The sequence below is a fragment of the Diabrotica virgifera genome, chromosome 4 (genome assembly GCF_917563875.1).
Source record: "Diabrotica virgifera virgifera chromosome 4, PGI_DIABVI_V3a".
Classification (NCBI taxonomy): Eukaryota; Metazoa; Arthropoda; class Insecta; order Coleoptera; family Chrysomelidae; genus Diabrotica; species Diabrotica virgifera.
This window is the reverse complement of record NC_065446.1, coordinates 116,003,979-116,027,636: the sequence shown is the minus strand read 5'-3', so window position 1 is coordinate 116,027,636 and position 23,658 is coordinate 116,003,979. Positions and strand designations below refer to the sequence as shown.

General features: G+C 34.9%; 1 protein-coding gene across 1 annotated transcript in view; it reads left to right on the top strand.

Annotated features, from left to right (window-relative positions):
* LOC126883112 (endoplasmic reticulum metallopeptidase 1-like) overlaps nt 1-23,658 on the top strand; it is a 131,122-nt gene that overhangs the window by 88,543 nt on the left and 18,921 nt on the right. The window contains exons 4-7 of the mRNA XM_050648359.1: nt 7,908-8,118; nt 10,342-10,650; nt 12,858-13,087; nt 22,501-22,684. Coding sequence (XP_050504316.1) covers nt 7,908-8,118; nt 10,342-10,650; nt 12,858-13,087; nt 22,501-22,684 — 934 coding nt within the window. The remainder of the gene's footprint in view (nt 1-7,907; nt 8,119-10,341; nt 10,651-12,857; nt 13,088-22,500; nt 22,685-23,658) is intronic.

The window sequence follows — 23,658 nt, the reverse complement described above, 5'->3', positions numbered from 1 at the left end:
TTTTCAGGATTTGAAAAAAATGAACACAATGCCGTGGTAATATTTTCCAAATCTGTCTTTGTCTTACAACGCACTCAACCGAATATAATATTGTCAGCATATATTGTCAGTCAGACACTGACAATCAGTGACAATTTTAAATATTTGACATTGCATCGGGAATATTTTGAGAAATTGATTAAATATTATTGATATATAGTGTATTTGATAAATAATTGATTTAAGACGTGAACTTAATAAAAAGTTATTTATTGTGTATTATTTGTGGAAGATCCAAGCAGAGAATACATCAGATATATCCTGTGATCCAAGTATTTTGTTGTTAGAGATGTTCAAAATTGTAAGCGTTCCAAAATAACAACATATTATTAAAAAATCACTTTAACACTTCCTCTTTTCTCGATTGATTATTAGTTTTTGTTGTACAAATAAATTATTACAATCACTGAAAACATAGTTAGTGAAAAAATTATCACATTTATTAACTGAATTAATAATTTGCAATTATAAAAATAACAGTTATCCAAGAACATTCAAAAGCCATCTCTTTAAATTAATTATGACATTTTCAAGTAGAATGACATTCTAGTAATGTTTACATTTCCACACCAGTGTGAATTTTACTACACGTAATTTGCCGTGTAAAGACAGAAAAAGTAGGGATACACGTAAAATATTTGCGAATTATGTACCCATAGCCTTAAAGCGTATTTTGTAGAAAATTGAGGAGTGTATTTTGAAGGATAAATAATTATTATTTACATTCTGTCACTGTCACTGCCAAATCTTAAAATTTGTCACATAACTTATTCTGTTCAACGTCAAAAAATGGCTGTTTGTTTGTTTATTTTATTATTTGTCTGTCATAATAAATATAATATAATGTCAGATCAATCATACACTGCTCAAAATGATCAAATCTTATTAAGAGTCGTATTAGTTTTTTTAGGAACCAGCTGTACATATCAGCTGTCATTCACTCAATCACCTCCACAAGTTCAGTATCTCCTTTCCAAGTAGTACCACTCCATAGCACTATGCCGCCACCACCTTAATAGCACTCTGTATGAGGTTACATCTGGCATAGCGTTCATTATATGGAAACAAGATTTACAAAACAAACTTCGTCTACAGAAGAGTTGGCGAACAGTATGTCAGTTGTAACCTCATACAGAGCGTTAGTTTTGGTGGTGGCGGCATAGTGCTACGGAGCGGTAATGCTTTGAAAGGACATACCGAACACGTGGAGGTGGTTAGGCGAATGCCAACTGATATGTACATTGAAAACATTTAGGAAGATCATGTTTTACCATTTGAAAGCCATATTGGAGATGACATATTGGTGTTAATGCACATCTTCATGTCGCTAGCATAGTGAAGACTTACCTTGATGAGATTCAATTTAAAAATTATACTGGCCAGCATAAAGCCCACATCAGATTTAAATTCGATTATAGTATTTATACACACATCAAAATAATCTAGGGGACAAAAACAAAATGCGAGATTACAGTCGGATTTCAAATAATTTATTTCAAATATTTAAAAAAGAGGTTATAAACAAGTGTCCCGAATATAAAATAAACATTTTTTCTTAGAATTATCGCAATAGCTCTTAGAAAAATTAAGAGAGAACTCCATAAGTCAAAAAATGCTAACATAAAAAAATTAAAAAACTAATTTATTGCCCCTTAACTCCCAACAAAGTAGTCTTTAGGTTAAGTTAGTATAGTGTCTGACCTCCACGGTTGTTGATTACTGCCCTACATCTGTTAGTCTAACTTATGATGAGATGGTCAGTGTCTGGTAGAAAGAAGACTGGGACTGGTACAAAGAAGAAGCCTCATAGTGGAATGGTGAATGATTCAGAAGGCAAGATTATAATAGATTTCAAACAAAAACTCACAAGATGGATAGAATACGTAAAATAACTTTTTGACGACGAAAGAGAATTAATAACAGTGAAACGAGAAGAAATGAAGGGTTTAAGGATACTTAAACAAGAACTTGAATATGCTTTAAAAAACACCAAGGATGGTAAGACACTAGCGCCTGATGAAATACCGGTTGAAGTATTAAAACTTATTGATGGAGAAGTGATGAACATGATAATCGAGTTATTTAGCAATATATATGATACTGGAATAATACCACAAGACTGGTTAAGGTCCACATTCATTTTAATACCTAAAAAATCAAATGTAAAAGAGTGCTCGGATTACAGAACGATTGCCTTGATGAGTCATATGCTTAAAGTTTTCTAAAAATCATTCATAATAGAATTTTCCGCAAACTTGAAGAAGATATAAGTGAAACACAAATGGGCTTCAGGAACGGCCTTGGTACGAGGGAAGCACTCTTTGGTGTGGGCGTACTATTTCAGAGGTGTTTGGATATCAATCAGGATGTATACGCCTGCTTTATAGACTTTGAGAAGGCCTTCGATAGAGTCCGACACGACCGACTGAGACAACTTCTAATCGAAAAGAACATTGATGAAAAAGATATTAGAATAATAACTAATTTGTATTGGAATCAAACAGCACAAGTCAAGGTCGATGATGAAATGACTGAGGAGATCAAAATATGTAGAGGAGTAAGACAGGGGTGTATTCTGTCTCCTCTTTTGTTTAATTTTTATAGCGAAGTCATATTTAAAGAAGCTCTGTCGGAGGTTAGTTGTGGTGTAATGATCAACGGAAATACAATCAATAATGTGAGATACGCTGACGACACAGTGATATTAGCAGACTATCTTGCAGATCTGCAACGACTGATGGAACGCACTATCCACTACTGCAACAGCTACGGACTTACATTAAACCTCAGAAAAACTAAATGGATGGTAATAACAAAAGATCCACACGCCAGGAATGATTTGGTTGTTAATAACACCGTTATAGAAAGGATATCCTCCTATAAATACCTTGGAGCTGGCCTGGATCATACAGGCGATCAAACAAAAGAAATAAGAGCAAGAATAGAAATAGCTAGATCAACATTTAACAAGATGAAAATATTTCTCTGTAGTCGTGACATAAATCTTGATCTGAGAGTGCGTATGCTGCGGTGTTATAACTTCTCCACTTTATTATATGGAGTTGAGTCATGGACCATGAAGATGGGCAGCATTAAAAACATTGTAGGTTTTGAGATGTGGTGTTACCGTAGAGTGCTCCGTGTATCTTGGGTGGACCACGTGACGAATGCCGAAATTTTACGTCGGATCGGAAAAGGATGTGAAGTTGTACTTACTGTTAAAAGAAGAAAGCATGAACACTTTGGCCATGTTATGAGAGGTGACAAACACTCGCTGCTGAGACTGATCATCCAGGGTAAAATCAGGGGTAAGAGAAGTATCGGTAGGCGCAGAATATCTTGGTTAAGAAATCTGAGGGAATGGTTCGGCTGCAGTTCCATCGACCTATTTAGGGCGGCCGCCAGTAAAATAAGAATAGCTGTGGTGATTTCCAACCTCCGATAGGAGACGGACTTTAAGAAAAAGAAGGTCAGTGTCTTTCTGCGGTATTTTGCTCCACTCCATTGAAAGGCCCTCAAAACAGTTACTGTCTTGTATTGAACGCTATATTTTGTTGTAAAATGCATCTGCCCAATATGTCCCATACATGCTCAATTGGGTTTAAATCTGGCGAATGTGTAGGCCATGATAAAATCTCAATTTCATTATCTTCGAGGAATGATTGCAAGACCCTGGCATTATGTGGACGCCATTGTCGTGCATTAATTGAAATTGGGAACCAGCTTGTTATGCAAAGGCTACAACAATATGTTCGAGAATAATATCGTGGTAGTCTGTTGAATTTATAAACCGTTCCAGACAAACGAGATTGGTTATTACACCAAGAGTGATGCCACCTCATACCATTATGCTGCCGCCTTGCTGACTATGAACCTCCTGCGCGGCGACCAATCGTTCAGCATTGCCAGATCGTCTCCAAATTCTTGTCAGTTTCATATCTGGTGCAAATCCAAATCGAGACTCACCTGTGAACAAAGTAGAGACCCACTCACGTCTAATCCAATTGTGTTCTTGTGCCCACTGAAGTCGACGAGCGCGATTTCCTCTGGATAACACAGACACTCTCACAGGTCTATGAGCATCTAAAGCTACTTCATGCAGTTTATTTCTAATAGTTTGGCAACTTACAAACACCTGATGGGTCTCTTGCAGCCTTATTTGTAATTGTGATGCAGTTATAGTGAGATCTCGCAAAGCCTGCAACTTAAGAAAACGGTCTTCAATCTGGTTGGTTATCCTTATACGTCCTGTATGACGTTTAGCAACGTCACTAGTTTCATGAAACCTTAACCACAAACAATTAATGACAGTACTGTTCGTGTGGAGGGCCTCAGCAACGTCTCTTAGTCTCTTTGACTTCTGTCAGGTCTAAGCATCCCGACAGCACGCCACTGAATTTCGCGATATAAATGGTGTCTCTTCATTATTGGCAATTCTAAATAAAAATCTACATAGACATCGAAAATCAAGTATCAATAAAGAAATATTACTTCTTAACTTATAGACAAAACGCATACTGAAGTTTTGTTTTATTTTTTATAGCCATTCTTCTCGGCGTTACCACGATCGAAAAACAACAATAAATATTAAAATCATAAATTTATTTTTGTATTTGTAGCTAACATTGATTTAAAGCTGTTAATATAAGTGTCCCCTAGATTGTTTTGATGTGTGTATGATACTTAAAAACATCGCATTCAAAAAGAAATGCTATCCATATGATACAGGGGGGCTAAGGATAACAGCACAAAAAATTTCATTCCCCATGCATATTCAATATTTTGTCCGTAAGTAGGTATAGGTATATAAAATTCGCCATTATTCTCATTTTTCGTTTTTTTTTCTTTGTCTGTTATGTCACAATATTTTTTAAAATTCTCAAATGCTATAATAATATGCACATATGCTTTAGATTTCAGTATTTACAGTACATTTGTGACAAGTTGGTGGTTAAATATAGAAATTATGTTATCAAATAAGTTATTACCTTATTAATTTTAATGAAAGGATGAATTTAACCATAACGTAAAAAGATAAATGCTTTGTAACGATAAACAACATCAAGCTCAAGATTTTACATAGTGGTTTCGAAAAATATTTTTTCTACAAACGTGTAAAAAATGCAATTTTTAGCACGCCATAGGAGCCTTAAAAATGTTACTTTAAAGCACTGGGTGCTTTAAATTTTTTAAGGCACTGCAGTCAAAAGTGAAATGTCACATTTTGAAAGCAAACGTCAAAATATTTATATTTCATTTATTAACATTAGGTAATATTAATAGTACAATTTGTGCAATTTGAAAAATGAATTTCTTGCACTGCAGTTTTACCATTTTCCATGGTTAAGGCGGAATGAGTAGAAATAACTGATTTAATGAGTGATTTAAAAATGTACTTTTAACACGTAGATCATACAAACTATCACCTTTCAATGTATTAAAGGTTTTTTTAAAATTTAATTTAAACTGTATTATTGCATTTTTAACACGTTTGTAGAAAAAATATTGTATGGTATATGTGTTAAAAGTACATTTTTTAAGGCACTTATGGGAATTGCAGAAAAACCTTCACATACGTGCCTTAAAATTGTACTTTTAACACTTATATCATAAATAACTATTTTCTACAAACGTGTTAAAAAAGCAATTTTTAGCACTCCATAGGAGCACTGGGTGCTTTAAAATTTTTAAGGCACTGCAGTTAAAAGTGAAATGTCAAATTTTGGAAGCAAACGTCAAACTACACACACCGGCAAAATTAGCCGAACACCTTAAAAATAGAACATGTTTGATGTCGCGAATTTACTAAACCTATTGTCCGATTTGAGTGATTATTTTAGTATGTTATAGCCTTATTAGTTAAGAATATCGGTGTAATAATATTGTTGCTAGACAGGTAAATGTCATTTTATACCGGGTGTTACAATCATACTGTGGTTTTTTCTTAAAGTTCGAAACACCCTGTGGAATATTATAGCATATATAAAATATTAAAATTAAAACTCGATTGTAGACTTAGGCTTTCTTAACATTTTCTTTTTTGATTCATTTGCTTATGTTGAAAAATAAAAAAGTTATGTGCTTTAACAACTAGCCATGCTTTTTATCAATAAATCCTCATAGTAGGGGAGGAAAGTATGCTAAATTTGCAGTTACTCGAGAGTTATGGGGACCTATTGGATTGTGAAGAGTGAGTGCTAAAACCAAGAAAGGTTAAGTTAAGTTTTCCATAAAGTGTGGGACTCTCCACTTTTTAATTTAATTTTCCATTTCCACCAATCGTTTTTTCCGATTATAGCGCCATCTATCCATAATTGGAAAAACTGTTGCGAATAAAAGTTGCTTATTTTTACGGCAAGGATCCAAATCTGCAATAAAAATTTGGGGCTCCTATTTAAGATTTTAAAGTAACCCCCCACCCCACCTCCGTGGGGGGTCGTGTTTGGTGCAATTCGGTACATTTTTGAAAAATATTGAATAGGTGTATTTTGCAGTTTTACAATCTGATGTTCATTTCGCGAAATATCGTGGGGGATTTAATTTAAAATTGTAAATAGGAGCCCCCAATTTTTATTGCAGATTTGGATTCTTTAGGTAAAAATAAGCAACTTTTATTCGACACATTTTTTCGAATTATGGATAGATAGCGCTATAATCGGAGAAAAATGATTGTTTCAAATGGAAAATTAAATTAAAAAATGAAAAGTCCCCCACTTTATGAAAAATTTAACTTAACATTTTTCTGATTTTAGCACATACTCTTCACAATCCAATAGGTCCCCATAACGCTCGAGTAACTGCAAATTTAGTATACTTTCCTCCCCTACTATGAGGATTTATTGATGAAAAACATGGATAGTTGTTAACGCACATAACTTTTTTATTATCTCACATAAGTAAATGAATCAAAAAGGAAAATGTTAAGAAAGCCTAAGTCTACAATCGATTATTAATTTTAATATTTTATATATGCTAGAATATTCCCCAGGGTGTTCCAAACTTTAAGAAAAAAACAGTATGATTGTAACACCCGGTATAAAATGATATTCACCTGTCTAGCAACAATATTATTACAACGATATTCTTAAATACCTAATAAGGCTATAAGATACTAAAAGAATCACTCAAATCGGACCTGTGGTTTAGGAAATGCAAGACATCAAACATGTCGCATTTTTAAGGTGTTCGGCTAATTTTGCCGGTGTGTGTATTTATATTTCATTTATTAACATTAATATTTGAATTAAAATGAATTTTTTCAAATTAATTAAATTGATTTTTTTCTACATTTTCTTGCATTTTAACGAAAAATCCACAACCGCGTTTTAAAAAACCAACAGACGTCTGACAGATGCTTCAAAACTTCCTTAAACAATTAAGTTAACAATGGTTGCTAAGGTCCGTAATATACGATGCAATTTAAAACTATCTCCTTTCAATGTATTAAAGGTTTTTTAAAATTTAATTTACACTGTATTATTGCATTTTTAACAGGTTTGTAGAAAAAATATTGTATGATATACGTGTTAAAAGTACATTTTTAAGGCACTCATGCGAATTGCAGAATTCGTTTCGCTCATTCTGCAAACCTTCACATGCGTGCCTTAAAATTGTAGTTTAAACACATATCATAAATAACTATTTCGAATTAAAATTTTTCTTTTTTTGTATTTTGTGAGAATATTCGCCATAATAATGTATAGTTTTTTTTACACCATCAACGAACAAAAAGCGCACCGACTTTTTTAAAAAGCAGATTTCGTGGACGTATTAATAACAAAAGTTTTTTAGTGTTTTATTGTTAGATAAAATAAATTTCCATCAAGTAACGGTCGAATCCATCAATAACTAATTTCTTGTTTTACTAGGTGCGCGCTTTTATAAACTTGGAAGCATGTGGAGCTGGAGGAAGAGAAGTGTTGTTCCAGGCTGGTCCCAATCATCCTTGGATCTTGGAAACTTACTCCGAAGAAGTGCCTTACCCCTATGCTTCTTCCTTAGCGCAAGAAATTTTCCAAAGTGGCATAATACCCGGAGATACTGATTACAGGATCTTCAGGGATTTTGGAAACCTCTCAGGTAATGTATATCTAATGAATTCTTTATCTAATGAACTCTTCTATGTTTCTTCCTCTCAGCTCTTTGTCTATTCCTTCGCTCCAACTTGTTTTTCATTTTATTATTTCATTTGGTATTCGTTGTTCATCCATTCTTCGTATGGCGAACCAGATAAGTTGTTTTGTTGATAAGTCATCTGGGATTGTTCTTTTGATTCCCATTATTTCTCTAAGGCGTTCGTTTGTAATCCTTTCTCTTCTAGATCTTCCTGCCGATCTTCTCCAAAAATCCATTTCCGTTGCTCTCAGCATTGCCAGTGTTCTTTTCTTTCAGGAGCCATGCCTTACAGCTATTTGAGTGATACTTTTCACTAGGTATAGTCTCACATGTACTCTTTTTATTTTCTCTGCTGATGGATTGGTTTCATACAGTACTGCTTAACATTGTGATAGCTCTGCCGTATTTCTTTCTCTTATGGCTTTATCTAATGTTCCGTCTAGTGCTTTATCGCGGTTATGTTGTCTGAAATGAGATCTTTTTGTTGCCCTCCAATGCACAAGTATTCGGTTTTCTTTTTATTGACTTCTAGACCCCATATATAAGCGGTTTCCAAACTTTTTTAGCTTGAGGCACACTAACTTAAAAACTCGTTCAGTCACGGCACACTTAAGTAAATAATCTCTATAATGAGTATAATCATAATGTATTGGTAATATGTATGTACTTTTTTACTATGTTACTTTCTTTAAAAATATAATTTAAAACATAATTCAGTGAGTTAATGCTGTGATCATTATGGAAACTAATTGGGAAAATTAAGAAAACAAAATTTTAATGCACTTACAAACGTATATTTTGTGTTAAAAGAGACGAGTTGATAATAAAAAATAATGGAGTATAAAACAGAATGTTCGTCTAATTAAAAATAGTGTCACCATATCTAATGCGATACTTGTGCTTGGTGACCCTTCATTATTAAATCCTTTCTAGGTCGTATTGTAGACAAGCACACCCTCAAGTCGTCCTCTAAAGATTTTAGCTGTGAACGATTTTTGTTCTTGATGGCGTTCATCGACGAGAAAGCAGATTCACAGATATAAAAAGTTGAAAACGGTATTATTGCATTCATAGCTTTCTTTGTGACCAGTGGATATTCATTGAAGAGGGGAATCCAAAATGATGCAACATCTACATTAACTTTGATTTTCTTCAGTTTTGACAGAGTCTCTGCTTCTTCAACTAGTTTGCTGTACTTAAGTTTAAGTCCACGGTCGTTTTTATATCTATCAGTTCACCCTCTTCATCAGTAGTGAACAAGGCCGTGTCATAAGCCGACTCGATGTATGGATTTCACACCTAGTCCATTGTTGACGTATCGAGGGAGAGAAAATACTTTTTAATATTGTCATTCAGCTTACTAATACCACAGTATATAGAGGTTCAGTGCTAATACTTTTCAAAAAAAGGTCTGACAGATTTGGTTCTACATTGCAATTGTTTGTTAACCCAAACATGTCCCACATGGCTTGATTTTCAACTTTCTTTATCCACAGTAAAAGCTTTTGCTGGAAGGAACTGATTTTATCAGTAGAGGTGAGGATGTTTTCTTTCTTTCCCTGCATGCCCTCATTGAAAACATACAATTCCCCAAAAATATCTGCCAAAAACGTAACTTTGGTGTACCAGGTGTCATCACTAAGGAAATTGGCATATTCAGACTGTTTACAAGTAAAAATACTAACAGCTCCTCTTTAAGTTCATAGAATCTTTGAAGGACACGTCCACGAGATAACCATCTTACTTCTGTATGCAACAATAGCTGCGTATGCTCGGAATCCAAAGCAGAACACAAACTGTTAAATAATCTCACTTTTAAAGGCCTACTTTTGATGTAGTTTACCATTTTCACAACAGTTTGCAAATCGTCATTCAGTTCAGGCATCAATGACTTCAAGTGCTTCTCTGTGTAAAAAACAATGTGTGAAAATAATATAATAGTAAAAAAGACGGTAAAATTTCGCGGCACACCTTCATGGACTTCAGGGCACACCAGTGTACCGCGGCACACTGGTTGGGAACCTCTGCCATTACTTAACTACCAAAAAGGTGGTCAAGAAATATGTGGTGGAAATAAGACTTACATGAACGCTTCAAAAGGCTGTAAAAGCTACCAAAAAAATTGTCATAAACTTTCTACTGTTTTTATAGTGCGTTATATAAATTTAACCGGTGTTTTATTTTCAGGTTTGGATTTCGCGTGGTCAGCGAACGGATACGTCTACCACACCAAATTCGACTCCGTGGAATACGTCCCCCTCGGTTCCCTCCAGAGAACCGGTGACAACATCCTGGCCTTGGCCAAAGGCATGGCACAGGGCCATCAACTCTCTGACGTGAAGAAATACCAAGCGGGGAATCTCGTATTCTTCGATTTTTTAGGAGCCTTCGTTATAAGATGGCCTATGCTAGTCGCTGATATAGTTAATATATCGTCTGTGATATTTTCGTTATATTCGATTTACGGAAACTTTAGAAGTGCTGAAGTTACCGACGGTAAGTTGATTTTCGATATTTTATTCATTCTTCTTCACAGGTCTTGTTATAAAACCTATTTTTAATAAAAGCCCATCAACATCATTGCTGATGAGTGTAAAATAGGCAGGAGAATAGTTCTGTACAGAGAAGAGACACTAAAGGTCAAGAGTCAAGAGTGAAGGAAAAGACTGAAATATGGGCGATTACACAAAAGGTTTGTTCCAACACAACAAGAAACCGTCCATGTAACGATCACCGTCCTGTGCAGTACCATGGAACGTATTATTTCGTTCCCATGGAACCCATGGAACGTTAATTATCTAGTAACGTAATCGTTACATGACGGTTCTTCGTTGTGTTGGAACAAACCCTATAAGAACGTAGGAACAAACCCTATAAGAACGTAGAAAGCGTTCTCTAAAGAGCAAAGAAGTGTGTCATGCAGAGCGAGTGAGAGAGAGAGAGCCTCTAAATAACGAAAGAGAAAGTGTCTCTAGTGAGCGAAAGAGTGAAATTATCTAGAATTATCTAGAGCGAAAGAGAGTTCTCTCAAGATCAAAATAGTGCATCTATAGAACGAGAGAGTCTCTAAAGGATATAGAAAGAATCTCTTCACGGCGCAAGAGCAAGATAATATCAAAAGAGGTCGAGTTAGAGATAGAGAGCGAAATGGTACAATTCTAAAAAGCGAAAGAGGGGGACTGTCTCTAGTGAGCTAGAGAAAGCATTTCACGAGAGACAGACAGAGCTTCTCAAGAGATAGAGAGAGTTGGAATGGAAAATAGAGGAAGACGGGTAAAGATAGACAGTATAGAAATGTAGAAATAACAATGATAAGGAAAGGAGGTACATAGAACCGGAAGTACAGAGATGAGGAAAAATAGTAGGGATAAATCGATATAAATATGGAAAGAGCGATATGTAACTGCTACTGAACAAAAAGCCCAATAGAGAAATCGTCTATAAGAAAGAAGTTGATAAGGAGAAGCAATAATGAGATAAACTAATGAGATAAGGAAACAAGAATAGGCAAACGATAGAAATATCAAACAAAGATAATAAAGAACATATATACATAAAAACAAAGACAGAGGGATGAAAAAATACAAGAGGTAAAAGGAGTATACAAATGTGGAAAGGAAAATACAGAGATGAAATTAGAAATACAAGTGTGGAAAGAAATTATGAAGACAATAAATTCGGGACTGATGAAGAAAAAATGAGAAATGGGAGACTGATAGAGGGAGAGAAATATAGGAGGAACGGACAGGTGAGTATAAAGATCAAGAAATATATAGGAGTAATATAATTGAGTAAATGTATAATGGGAGACACCCTCTCTTCCTATATTGGGAGAAACCAATAAAGAATGAAAAATAGAAACAGGAACTGTAATAAAGAACAAAGAGAGATAAACAGATCTGTAGAGACAGAGAAGATACTAAAGAGCAAGACAGAATAAATATACTGGGAGAATGATAGGGTCTGAGGGTACTAGGGATGGAAGAAAGATAATATAATATGTAAGTAATATTCAAGTAAATAAAGATTTGTTACCCATAGGACAATGGGGAGAGGTAAAACGAGAGAAAACAATAAATAATGACGAATCTAAAGGTATGAAGGAGATATTAAGGAGGATAACGAAAAATAAATATACTGAGAGAATGCTTGTGAGAGAAATAACATTAAGACAAAGAAAATATCTAAGAAGTATTCAAGTAAATAGTAAACAAAGAGATTATTAACTAAAAAACAGCGAATAGTGCTAAACCGGATGAAAACAATAAAGAATGACGAATTGAAAGAGAGAAATGTAGAGAAATGTAGAAAGAGATATATAGAGAAACAAGGCCACACGGGGAACAAAGATACTAAAATATAGTAGGGAGAGTATTTGCGGCTTAACAATAAAAAACCAATTGAGAAAGCGTCTATGAGGAGACACAAAAAGGAGAATAGAGAAAAGGAGAAATGTAGCCCGGTAAATGCAAGTACGGCGAATGAAGTAGCTACATAAAAACATAGTAGGAACATTAGAAACAAAGAAAATGTCACCATAAAATAGTAATAGTATAAGAAGGAGAGAGAGAGCACAAGAACGACACTGGCAGATAAAGACACAAAGAAAGGCGAGGGAGCTAGCACATAGAGAGAAAAAAAAAACAACGAAAAGAACACTGTACATTTTTACATGATATATATTAATTTACCATATTTTGTAGGTTTAAAGAGAAAAAAATACACCAGAAAGCTTGTAGGCTGTATGGTAGTAGTTTTTCTTTCTTGGGTAATATCCGTGATAAGTACATTAGGAATCGCCGCCTTAATCAATTGCTTAGGTCGTACCATGAGCTGGTACGCCCGTCCTTTATGGATTTTCTTTTTGTACGTGATACCCACTCTAGTCATTTCCATGGTAACAGTATTATATCACGCCAAAGTGTACAATAAGGTATGTATTCAAATATTTTTAATAAATAATAAATATACTCGATGTTTAAAATAAATGCTAAGTCAAGCTTTCGACATAATTTTTGGGGTCATCTTTTTTGGGAGAATGAAAAACATCGATTTACCAAGAATCTGTGCGCGGTGGAAACAAATGTTTCAAATAAGAAATGTAGCTGAGATAATTTTGAACAATAATGTTTACTATTATAGCACTTTTTGTGTAGAATGAACCGTTCTATCAGAAACAAAGTTTGAAGCGACCGGTCATTTTTGTATGTTAGTTCAGTAAAAATTCGATATCCTTTGATCAGAGTGTCCTATCGACAAAAATCAAAGGCGAAGAGTGTAGCTTTTTTATGCAACTTTTGCATGTTGCCGCAAATGAAGTCAGTTTCTATAAAGCAGTTAAATAAATAAACGTTGTGCGATTTTTGATATTCCGGTCACGGTGGAATTTCCATTAATAGAGACTAATTTTCAAAACCTATAGCATGAAATTTCGATTTTGAGTTTGGCAACAAATATGAGGCATTTTAGATATGCCTAAAAACTCTGAATTTAAACTTTCACATTACAAACTACATAAGGCATTTAAAACTGCTGATTTTAGATTGCACAGGTACGCTATTCGAAACTACACAACTTCAGCTATAAGATACACCGAATTTCATCCTCATGGAAAAATGTCCTTTGACGTGAGTAGATGTATATTGTATGGCCAAAATGAGGAGGAGAGACACCTGGCAGTCTAGACTAGACTATCAGCCATGTGATGGATGACCGAAGTTATCTTTAACGTAAAGTTATCCTGTAGTTAAGTTATAATCCTCGAATTGGTGTGATGTATCATATTTAACTTAACTACTTGCGTTATTTCTTGACAGTTCTTGAGTTATACTGCATTCGCTCTACCGAGATTCAATTTGACACATTCGGAATAGGAAACATACAACACAAAAATTCCTACCTCACACTATTAACTGCTAAAATCATTAAAATGCTATTCATTAAAAAAAGAAGAATTATTAGAAATAGTGGGAGTGTCTACTAATCTCATAAAATTTTGTGAAGTTTATTTCTACAAAATATTTTTATTTTGTACAATAAATAATTTTTTCATTTGTTATCAATACATTATAATGGTGTAAATAAATAATTATTGATTAGCTTAAGGTTTATGTTATTTTTATGTCCGTTTACTATTAATAATATTGGCTATGAGCAGGTGCGTTGGTTGTGTAGTAATTTCCAGTCACTTCTGACAAAAAAGAAATTACTAACGTCAGTATCAAAGTGAATCTCGATAGAGCGAATTCAGTATATCTGATATATCAACTGTCACTTTATAACGCGACGTTAAAACCATAGAGGTATATATTAACATAGAGAGAGCCTACCTTCCGCGCTTCCTGACGACAAGATCTCATGGACTGGTTTGCTGCATCTCTTTCTAACACATTGTATCGAAAATCTATGATGACATTCAGTGTGAATATAGGCACGGAAGAGGAGGACAACTGTAGCAGATTTACTATGCGTAAGAGTGAAACAGCACTAATCCAAATAAAAAAGATGGTGTCGTCACTTCGCTCTGAAAGACACTCTCTCTATGCTAATATATAACTCTATGGTTAAAACTCAAGTTATGAGATAACTTTGTAGTTATGTAATCATATGTAAGGTTAGGTTCATCTTTTGACTTGTTTTTAGACAGAAATAAAGTGAATTTAGAAGCTAATAATTTAATAATTAACAATAGAAAGGTAATACAATTTTAAAAATTATACAAAAATCAAATCGAGAGATGTAAGTTGAAATTTTATTTTAAGTACCTACTGAGCTTTCTATCCAGAGTTGCCAGATGATATTTTATAAATCCCCCTCTTAGAAACGGAAATTGCCTCAAATTGAAGCTCAAATACCCCAAATTTAAATTTTTGCCTCATTTTAATAAATTAGTAGTCAAATGAAGAGAACAGTAAACCAAAATTATACTACTGATCAACGAGGGCCCTGGAAATAATTATTAGTTCCTATCGTCTTCGATTATATGGTATTATAATATACACTTCTATGTTCATTCCCAAATTTAATTTACCATGACCCCTTAAAATCCTCCGAACCTAAATAGCTGTTTGCTGTTCGGTCAACGACGGGTTTTACTTTTACGGTCATCTACCCATCTTGTAGCATGTTCCGAACAATCTCTCGCTCTCACTCCAACTTGTAGTATTTCTACATAAGATTCTATTTGTTACTTCAAGCTTTGTTCCTCAAACGTTATTTCTAATATAACGTCGAATAAATAACTATCTCATAACGGTGACGCATACATCACACCGAGTTTTACCAAAATAGTTATCGTTATTCCTGAGAGTTATCTTAACTTTAACTCAAACGTTAAAGATAACTTCGGTCATCCATCACACGGCTGAATATCTAAAAAGAGCTGAAGGTCAGCGACCTGGGCATCTGGTGTGTCAAGACATTAACCGGTCTAGAAATAGCATGGTCAATATTCTCATAACATGTTTAAGGAAAATTGGTGGTTGGTGGAGCTCCTCAGTAGTTTATCGGGAATCATGAATACGTGCAATAAATCGTTTTCGCGCTCGGGTAACCTGTCCCGACATATGAAAACACGTAAATACAGACATGTGAATAGTGATAATGAGCATAATGGGAATTATTATATTGCCAAAAAAAGATTAAGACCGCTTAATTTGGAAGTGATAGATGCTACTGTTTCAAAATTGACACATGCGTTTAAAAACAGAATTGCATCTTATCGTTTTAATAGTGATAAAAAACAGGATTATCACAGATTTTTAAAAGATGTTAAACCCAAAGTTTTGAGCATCTTGAGTGAATATCTACATCAGCACAATACGATTAAGGTAAATTTTGAAATATTGTTATTTATCTAAAACCTGACTTACCTGACACCAATCTATCAGATATCAAGTCCATGAACACAGCAATAAAATTATATCTATCAGCACTGATAGTCCTGTCGCCAGTGAGGGTACAACGGCCTCCTTAATTCAGATGGACTTACCCAAGTTTTTTTATGTATTTTGACCCGCAGAACACGAATTTTTTGGGTAACAGTTGATCCGGATGTCGATAAGATTGTTATAAACAAAGAACTTGAGGAATTACATAACAGCGATTTTTCGCAAAACAAAACATTTTTTTGTATTTTTTGGGTCATTCTAAGCAAAACATGTTTTTACAAGTTTTTCCGTAGGATGCATAGTTTTCGACATAAACGCGGTTGAACTTTCAAACAATAGAAAAATTGCAATTTTTGAACCCGAATAACTTTTGATTGAAAAATAAAATAGCAATTCTGCTTACCGCATTTGAAAGTTCAAGTCAAATTCTATCGGTTTTGATTACTTTCATTGCTAAAAATTAATTTTTTTATTGTTAAACAAAGCTATAAACACATAGTGATTGAATGATGTTTTCAATGCATTTTCCATTTGAAATCGAACGAGTAGGCGCGCATACACACAATTTCTACGTAGATTACGTACATTAAAACGCATGCATTGGGCACGGGAAACACTATGTATTTATGGCTTTGTTTAACAAATAAAAACTTAATTTTTAGCAATGCAAATAATCAAAACCGATAGAATTTGACTTGAATTTTCAAGTGCAGTAAGCACAATTGCTATTTTATTTTTTAATCAAAAGTTATTCGGGTTCAAAAATTGCACTTTTTCGATTCTTTGGAAGTTCAACCGCGTTTATCTCGAAAACTCTGCATCCTACGAAAAAATTGCAAGACCATTTTTTGCTGAGAATCACCCAAAGAATACAAAAAAATGTTTTGTTTTGCGAAAAATCGCTGTTATGTAATTCCTCAAGTTCTTTGTTTATAACAATCTTATCGACATCCGGATCAACTGTTACCCAAAAAATTCGTGTTCTATGGGTTAAAATACATAAAAAAAACTTGGGTAAGTCCATCTGAATTAAGGAGGCCGTTGTATCCCCCCTGGCGACAGGACTACGAACTGAATGAAGCATTTGCTGATTTTAAGGAAGCACGGATGACACAAGCTTCAGAATTTCAAGAGAAAGATTCAAATTGGGTATTACAGGAAATGTTTTTAGATGTTAACATAAACGAATTTAGTAGTATTTCTGCATCGACGTATATTCGTCTGCCAACACCTATAGCAAGAACACACGCTATTTTAAATATCGGAAACAAAGATAATAAGTGTTTTGCGTGGAGTGTTATTGCAGCTATTTTTCCTGCCGCAGATTGTTTGTAATGTGAAAGTTAGAGTTGAGTAGAAATGTCAGAGTTTTTTATATTTGTTGCCAAAACTCAAAATCGAAATTTTATGTTATAGGTTTTGAAGATTAGGCTCTAACAATGGAAATTCAACAGTTACCGGTTAATGAAAGTGATACTTTTTTTTAATCTCATTAGAATCGCAAAAAATGGTAAAAATCGCATAACGTTTATTCATTTAACAGCTTTATAGAAACTGCCGTCATCATCATTCATCATTCTCTTTGCCTTATCCCTATGCGGGGTCGGCTTCCCTAATTGCATTTCTCCATACAATTCTATCTTGAGTCATATCAATATTAATCCCATTTACCAACATGTCCTGCCTAATCGTCTTTATAGAAGCTGCCGTCATTTGCGGCAAATCGCAAAAACTACATACGAAAGCTTCACCTTTGACAAATTTCGATTTTTGTCGATAGGACACTCTGATCAAAAGATATTGAATTTTTACTGTCCAGTTGATAGAAATTTTATTTAAAAAATTGATTTTGCTTGCGTAACTGACATCCAAAATCTCTGGTCGCTACAAGCGTTAGTTCTGAGACAACGGTTGTTTAAAATTATCGCAGCAACATTTCTTGTTTGAAACATTTTTCCTATGGCGTATAGAGTCTTGGTAAATCGATGTACCCCCTACGAAGGGGGTTTTAGGGTGAAGCCCGGTGGTAGGAGTGGCAAACTTTTTTGAATCTTTTTTGGGGTCCCAAAATTGATATTATCTGCAAAACTCTTGTTCGTCTCGTTTTTAGACATGAAATCTCTGACGTCTGGAATAATGAGATATATTTTCGTAGAAAAGTGTTATATGTATAGGCTTGCCATAATTGCGAAGAGACAAACCGAGACGCAGAAGAGGAAGAGGCGCATTTTCGTTTTGCTTTTCGCTTTATTTGTATTTTTCATATTTGAAATACAACAGTGGCGCACCTAGAATTGTCCTCTGGGAGGGGTTGACTTGGACAGCAATTTTTTTTTGTATTGTTTGTGAAAGACAAGTTCCATTTTCCTATAGGCGAGGAAATAATGAATTACGTTATGAAACCTTTTGCATTCGATTCCGGAGAGCTTTAGGAAAATTCTTGAATAATCGGCATGATGGACAAATGAAAATGCATTTCCAAAGTGTTCATAAAGCAAAAATTTACAACTCAGAAAAAAGATATGGAAATGAGTTCAATTTTCATACTTGTGGTCGCTGAACAGAAATATGGGGTCGTCGAAGCTGAACGAGGCACCTGGTGCCCGGTATCCCGGTGGGCACGCCGTCTCCTGGAGTTTTATGGGAATTCATTATGAAAATCGTTGAAACTTTATGTTAACTGTTATACTTAGGTTTTTCCGAACTGTTATTGCGAAAATTCGTTATGAAAATAGTTGAAATTTATTATTTCAGGGTTTTTGATGTCTCTGAACAAAAATATTACACGGAAGATGCTGTATGAGGTACCTGGTGCCCGGTTTCTACGTCGTCCCCTGGAGTTTTATATAGAAATTCGTTATAAAATTCAACAGTGAGTAACAATAACAGTAAGTTATTTTAGTTCAGAGTGCAAATTATGAAAAAAAAATTCGAATTTTTTTTCAGTAAATAATAATTCTTTTAGATATAGAGATGTTGTCAGATACTTGAGTATATGATTAAAACTCTCAGTTATCTTAAAAACCCCGGAATAACAAGTTCCAACAAATTTTATTACGAATTTCCATAAAATTCCCGGAGACGACGTAGAATTGTAGCGTGCAAACCCGCTACCACCCGCTACTTTGTAGAATTCATTGTAATGAGACCCACTCTGCATTTAGAGGTCCTCCCAGGTAGCTGTTGTTTTTCGCTTTTAGCAAACATTCATTAGTCGTTCCATCTATACTCTTTTTGTGCACCCTGTATATACATTTTCAATTTTAAAATGAAGTTAGTGATGCCCGATTTAAATTAGAAAAATTATTTCCATTTTCTCAAATAGTATTTATTGACAAAATATTGTCATTTTCATTTTAAACCGTTTAATTATTTCCAGTAGTCGTTCTTTCTAAATATTTTATTCCGAAGCAAAGTTATTTATCAAGTCATTAATTTTTTTTGTAATTTTAAAACGTTCAACTTTGCCAGTTTCAATAAGAGTGTCTTTTTCGTTATCAGCTAATACTGACCTTCAATTCATTTCTTTTACTTTCATAAATACCATGCTGGTGCCTTTCTGGTTCATTTCTATAATATCCGCCAAGTAGGTAGCACAAGCTAAGTCTTTAATTGAATCTTATATTTGCCTGTCAGCAGAGGCAGTTTTTTTATATAAAGTAACTTCACAATGACTATAATGTAGATCCTAAATTCGAACCAATGAAATGAGAAAATAAAGCATCTATACCGAAATGCATTCCTTTTTACTGATAGTGTACCGTATGCCTGGAGAATGCAGATTAGTAGAATACAAGGACCCACATAAAGTCTCATGCTCGCCGTGTTGGTGTTGGTGATGTTATGTCGAAGTTGTTTCTTGGTCCAATGTTGGAGATGAGTTCGATATATCATTGTCAATATGAACACGACAGAATCAGGGCACCACGTACCTAGTACAGCATCTTTGTTGCAATATTCGTGTTCAGCGATCTCAAAACCCCGAGATAATAAATTTCAACTATTTTCATATCGAATTTCCTTAAAACTCCAGGAGATGACGTAGATTCCTGGTACCAGGTACCGACCCTATATTCCCCGACCCCTATGTTCACCGACCTCAAAACTCCCCGAATATGAAAATTGAACTCATTCTCATGATTATTTTTCGAGTTGTGAATTTTTATTTTATGTGAACAGTTTGACATGCACTTTGGAAACGCAAGAACGCAATTTTCATTTGTTCCTCATGCCAAGTGTTCAAGAATTTTCATGAAGCTCTTCCGAATCGAATGCGAAAGGATTCATCACGATCCGTCTTACTTTTAAAAAGTTTAAAGGTTTAGGCGATGTTTAAAGGTTTACTATTCTTTATATATTTTTTATATGCCCTGGGAGGGGTTTTAACCCCCAAAACCCCCCCCCCGGGTGCGCCACTGAAATACAATGCAAAAAGAGATAAAGTACAATTAATACGAACAACACTAAAAATTAGTCCAGTTCTATTATTCGCCCACGCTTGTTTAATATATTTCACTACAATGCAAATTCTTCAGATTATTTTTGTCGTGCTTGTCATAAAATTCACTGTATGATATTTTTAAGTTTAATTTACACGTAAGCAAGGCTTTCTTCCACAACGTATTCTTCCATCCTCCCCCGATCATCAGACCACATTTTTTTCATCTGTGAAAAAATTCTTTCCACTGGCGCTGAAGTACCGGGAGACACATAGTAAACTCCACAATTTTTTTTTGTCTGGCACCTCAATGTTGCTTTTAATGGATGAATAGCTGGACCCATTTCTCGGAGTACCTAGCTACATCAGAACTTTGGAAGAAGCCTTTTGCTAATAACACCTTATCAAGTCTCATTATTCATTATTAGGGTTTTCGATTGAGGTTTTTGCATTTCGATTATATTTTCTGCTGCTTTTTCGAATTCATTACAGTTAAGTTTATTTTTCAAGCAGATCCACTCAAAATCTTTGGCTCCGTCGAAGCTCTTTTCCCACAATTCTAAATACGAAATGCAGCGCTCATAAAAAGCTTGAACGTCATTCATGAAATTTTCGACATGTATGGAGTCTTCCAATTTATTTAGTTGCTTAGCTGCTTGTGGAAGAAATTTGTTTTTCATCCTGTTTTGAAGATTAATTGTTAACTTTGTCAACTCCACACCTACATCTTTCGCAGTTGAGTTAGTCTTCTCCACTTGAGTTAGATTAAATGGCTTTGTTAGTCATTTAATTTAGTAAAATACATTTAACTGTCCGAGCACAAACAAAAAGTAAAGTGCTCCAATTTCTGTTGTGAACAAGTGTTACAATGCAATAAGGCAGTTCACTTGAGCAAGAAAATAAGACTTCAGGCCTTCGTATAGCTGCAGGACCCTTTCCACAACTGGTAATAACGACAGAAATCTTGTATTTCCATAGGTTTGTTCCAACACAACGAGAAACCGTCCATGTAACGATCACCGTCCTACGCAGTATCATGGAACGTATTAATTCGTTCCCATGGAACCCATGGAACGTTAATTTTATAGTAACGTGATCGTTACATGACGGTTATTCGTTGTGTTGGAACAAACCTCATGTTTCACTAATTTTTTGTACTTGATGTCAACGGTCTCACAAAACTCTTGACCATAAATTGCATGTTAGATTGCATTGTGAACGATGTGCGCGCTGCAACCGATACCTTTTATGTTAACGCCGAGACCTTTCTTGAGACTGAAATAGACTCTGTTGGTGCCTCTTCTGTTTACCCCTCCAAAATTTCTATTGCAGTTGTCACTACAGCAAGTAACCACCATGTTTTCTATTTCGTTTTTTTTTGCTAATATTTCAGACGTTTCTTCGGCGCCAGATCCAAAATCAAGTAACTTTACAGATATACCTCTCAGGTACAAAGTACCTAACAACTGTCAGTGCCAATTTAACATCATGTCTGTTTGATGTATCTGTTGAAATGCTCAAAAATTGCATTCTTTTAGCTCGTTGTGTAGTTCATCTCTTGCCATCGCGCATCGGTGCGATCCATATACCATGGGTGCGATCAGTCCCGTATTGATCGCTTCGCACTTGGTACTGCAGACCCGAATTTTGGCTTAAATAGCGTTGATATTAATTTTGAGGAGCAAACAAATTTTTTGAAACTTATATCATGCATTGCTGTATGGAATGCAAAAGTAGCTTCTTTAGCAGCAATGGAAAGTTCATTTTCTCGGCATTTTTGAAAAACGATGTTATGTTAGATAAGCTTGCAATGACACTTATGCGGGCCTTGTGTTTCAAGCACTTTAGATGATCCCTGATCAATGGCCGGGGTATCGGTGTTGTTCACGTTTGACCTGGACACTAATGCAAACCGGCCGGGACGCCGGGACAGGGATCTCAAACCGGCACTGTCCATTTCAAACCGGGACGTATGGTAAGCCTATATATGTATATAATGTGGTTTTAAATTTATTTTAGGACATTGAGATGTCGCCTTGGACGGTATTTCAGTTATATTATGACGCATATCAGTTACTATGGACTCTAGTGCTATTGCTAGGTGTAGCAGTTAGATTGCGTTCGAGTTTTATAGCTCTGTTATGGGTATTCTCAGCAGCTTTAGGAAACATATTGAAGTCTGCATTGTTTACTAGATGGAGAGGTAAGATTTAAATGATCATAAAGCCATATAAAACATATATAAACAACTAAACTTACATGGAATTAGCATGTATTTCAAATCAATATTTATTTCCACTAGTTTTTAAAAAACCTGTTATTGTTGCGAAGAATAAACGTTTTTATTGAAAATAAACAAACCGATAAAACAATCAGATAATATTATAAATTATTTGCTTTAGTTTAATTCGAACAAGAATAAATAAACGAACTTTTGCGTTCAAAAACGAAAATATGCCTTATGTGTGGTTAACGTGCAAAGGGGAAAGATTGGTAGTCTTGTGGACCAAGGCATGTGTCAGAGGGACATAGCTGCAATGGTAGGAGTAACATAGAGCGTTGTTTTAAAAACCTATGCTAGGTATCAGGAATTCGGAAAGCTTAAAAATAGAACAAGGTAGAGTCGCCAAAAAGGTAACGGCTCGCCACAAACGTTCCATTGTCCTAGCAGCTATAAGATACCCAAAAACTCTTCACCTGCAGCTCCAAAGGCAGCTTTGGGAATCTACAGATGTGTTTCAGTTGAAACGATAAGAAGAAGTCGTGCCCAAAGAGTATACAGCAGAAGACAGTTACTGGTTCCCGAGTTATCCAGGCAGCACAAGATTGATGCCTAAATTGGTGTCTTCAACACCAAAACTGGAACATTGGGAATTGGCAAAATGTGCTATTTTCAGACGAAACCAGAACTTGTGTAAAGTCAAATGACCGACGAGTTCGTGTTCTTAGAGTGCGAGGAAGACAAACAAGCCGGTAAACTGCCAGAGCTGTTCACATATAATATAAAGGAGAAAGTGTCATATTCGGGGAAGGCATTATGATCGATAAAAAATTCCTTCAATTTTCCTCCAACCAAAAACATCTCGCAGGTAAGTTGATTTGATTCTATAATCTGTAGTTAGGCGCTGGAGAGGTGCAATGGAAGAAAATTTAATTTTCATGCATGATAGTAGCAGA